The sequence below is a fragment of the Octopus bimaculoides genome, chromosome 25 (genome assembly GCF_001194135.2).
Source record: "Octopus bimaculoides isolate UCB-OBI-ISO-001 chromosome 25, ASM119413v2, whole genome shotgun sequence".
In the NCBI taxonomy this organism is placed as follows: domain Eukaryota; kingdom Metazoa; phylum Mollusca; class Cephalopoda; order Octopoda; family Octopodidae; genus Octopus; species Octopus bimaculoides.
Window position 1 is genome coordinate 28,765,874 of NC_069005.1, and position 3,230 is coordinate 28,769,103.

At 37.8% G+C, this 3,230-nt stretch overlaps 1 protein-coding gene across 6 annotated transcripts in view; it reads left to right on the top strand.

Annotated features, from left to right (window-relative positions):
• LOC106874892 (uncharacterized) overlaps positions 1-1,804 on the top strand; it is a 32,566-nt gene extending 30,762 nt beyond the window's left edge. For all 6 annotated transcript variants that reach the window (XM_052976685.1, XM_052976689.1, XM_014922803.2 and 3 more), the window contains one exon: positions 1,602-1,804. In XM_052976685.1, the coding sequence (XP_052832645.1) occupies positions 1,602-1,789 (188 nt within the window). In that variant the 3' untranslated portion in view covers positions 1,790-1,804. The remainder of the gene's footprint in view (positions 1-1,601) is intronic.
• The last annotated feature ends 1,426 nt before the right edge of the window (positions 1,805-3,230 follow it).

Genomic DNA, 3,230 nt, shown 5'->3' on the forward strand with positions numbered 1-3,230 from the left:
AATGTAAAAGGAGAAAGGGCTCTATACCCCTTTCTTATTTTTTTCTGACCAGGCTCCCGTGGTTTTATGGGTTTCTCCACGTGTAACCTTTCCTTTTTCGAAGCGCCTCCCCCTTTAGGAGTTCCACTTATTTATCTATTTATTTATCTATTTATTTATTATATCTTTCTCCGTTTTCTTCCGTTTTAGACGAACTTTCCTACCTTTTCGGACAAAACCTTTTGTAACCTTCGTCCTGTCTTTGTCCTTATATGTTTTTAATTGATATTAGCCCTTGTGGCCAATAAAACGAATTAATTATTATTATTATTATTATTATTGAGAAGGCGGTGAGCTAGCAGAATCATGAGCACACTGGGCAAAATTTTTAATGGCTTTTTGTCTCTCTTCATGTTCTGTGTTCAAATTCCACTGAGGTTGACTTTGCCTTTCCTCCTATCAGAGTCAATAGAATAGGTACCAGTGAAACATTGGGGTCGATGCAATTTACTCTCCCACTCCCCTGAAAATTTCAGGCCTTGTGCCTATAGTAGAAAGGATTATTATTACTATTATTATTGAGAAGATGGTGAGCTGGCAGAATGGTTAGCATGCCAGGCAAAATGCTTAGTGGTATTCTGCCCGTCACAACATTCTGAGTTCAAATTCCACTGAGGTCGGCTTTGCCTTTCATTCTTTCGGGGTCGATGTAATCGGCTTACCTACAAAATTTCAGGCTTTGTGCCTATAATAGGATTGTTATAATCATTATTATTTCAGTTATGTTTGTTTGTTTGTCTTTGGACAAGACATCTCGAGAACCGCTGGATGGATTTGGATGAAACTTTCAGGGATGTTTGGCCTTGTGACTGGCACGGACTGATTAGGTTTTAGGATCGATCCAGTACCGGACAAGGATTCTAGATTATTTTACCGTTTTTGAGAGCGGTCGAGTTTATTTCAGATATTCTCATTTTAAAAAATCATCTCTGGCTAATCATTGAGAGGACGTTGGTGTTGCCTTGGCGGAGGTTTGCACTCTCTGAATGTTCTTGTTGTTATTATTATTATTATTATTATTATTGTTAGTATACTGGGCAAAATGCTTAGCAACATTTCGTCTCTACTGACTCCTCTTCTAATTTACCCAGCACTTTGTCTTGTATTTCACTCATTAATCTTGACTTATTTAAGTTCGCTAGAGTTACTTCCCTTTAGAGAGTTATCTCCCTCGTACAACAACTTACAATATTACAGCATATTAACACCTATTTATGGGTGTTATGTTAACACTAATAAAAAGCCGACTTACACACATATTGCCGTATATATATATATATATATATATATATATATATATATATATATACATATATATATATATATATATGGTAACGATGGTGATGGTGGTGATGATGATGTTGATCGTTGTGTTAGAGATGATGATGATGATAATAGTGGTAACAATGGTGGTGGTTGTCATTGTGGTAGCGGTGGTGATTGTCGTCATAACGAAGGTATCCAGCTTCCTTGCTATAACACACTATCAATCCTAACTGAAAATTACTGCAATGTTCATTAATTAATTTATTTATTTATTTATTATTTATTTCAACTTTCAGGGTCTCATTTCAATTCCCTACAACTACTTCTGACGAAGAGGGCCGACGTTGCTGCAATTGATACCCGATTCCTCGATGACTTTTTCCACCAACATCCTCACTACAAGAGGGAGCTCAAAGTGATGGCTACCCTTGGTCCCATGCCTGTTAGCCCTTTAGTATTTAGGAAAACGTTACCTTGTAAGTGATTTTTTTTTTTTTTTTTTTTTCACGTTCAAATTATTTTGTAAATCTTACAAAATGATTGTTTTGTATAAAGGAAGAAGACAGGACCTGTCTTATGAAGAATGTATACATAACATAGGTGGATTAGAGATATTTGACAGGATGAGTGCTATTCAGCAGAACAAGAGCTATCTGACAGGATGATAGCTATTTGACTGGATGATATCAATAGGGTTTCATAAGTTTTATTCATTCAGAAGTTACCTGTGAATCTGGGAAAAATTTGTCTGAATTTCTTGGAAGCTGCTATTGTTTAACCCCAGGACAAATCTGATCAAGCAGTCTTAAGCTCAAAAAAACATTCCAGCTATGACCATAGGTGCAGGAGTGGCTGTGTGGTAAGTACCTTGCTTACCAACCACATGGTTCCGGGTTTAGTCCCACTGTGTGGCACTTTGGGCAAGTGTCTTCTACTATAGCCTCGGGCCGACCAAAGCCTTGTGAGTGGATTTGGTAGACAGAAACTGAAAAAAGCCCGTCGTATATATATATATATATATGTGTGTGTGTGTGTGTGTGTGTGTATGTGTTTGTGTGTCTGTGTTTGTCCCCCCCTACACATTGCTTGACAACTGATGCTGGTGTGTTTACGTCCCCGTAACTTAGCGGTTTGGCAAAAGAGACTGATAGAATAAGTACTAGGCTTACAAAGAATAAGTCCTGGAGTTGATTTGCTCAACTAAAGGAGGTGCTCCAGCATGACCACAGTCAAATGACTGAAACAAGTAAAAGAGAGTAAAGAGTATTCCATCTTTTTTTTTTATATAAACAAAAATTCTGAGTTGAAATTTTGAGGCTGATTTGGCTGCTATTTCTAGCTGACCAAACAATGATGTCAAGACCTGTTGTTGAATCCATAGATTGTTGAAAGCATTGTTTGTTTTGAATTCATTATATCAATAACTTCAGTCATTGTAACATCCAACCCCTGGCTTTTTTATTTATTTATTTATTTATTTTTTAATAAGATGCATATCATGTGGCTCTTAATTGCATTAATGGCTCTCTAGAACTAATGGATCAGTTGTACGTTGGTTGTGTGAATGGCATTGTCACAGCAGGGTCGGAGATGGGGAAACCGGCGTCTAGGGTGTGGGACAAAGAAAATAAGGGAATTACTGACAGACTTAAAGTGTGGGGGTTTACATATAATGAAATGATTTAAAAAAGGAAAGAGAGAAATTAAGTACACACGGTATGCACTGAAAAAGAAGGGACATGTGTGTAGCATACAAAGGTTTAAAAAAGTGGCAGGGAGGATGATAGAGATGTGGCCCTCGTGATACAGGAAGGCCTCTAGGGATGATCGAGGAACCCCACTGTCCAAGATTTCCCTGAAACTCCAAGAGCAAGTCCCCTCTCCAATTCCTTCTCTCCGACTCACAGGTCTACACTAAGAAGGGT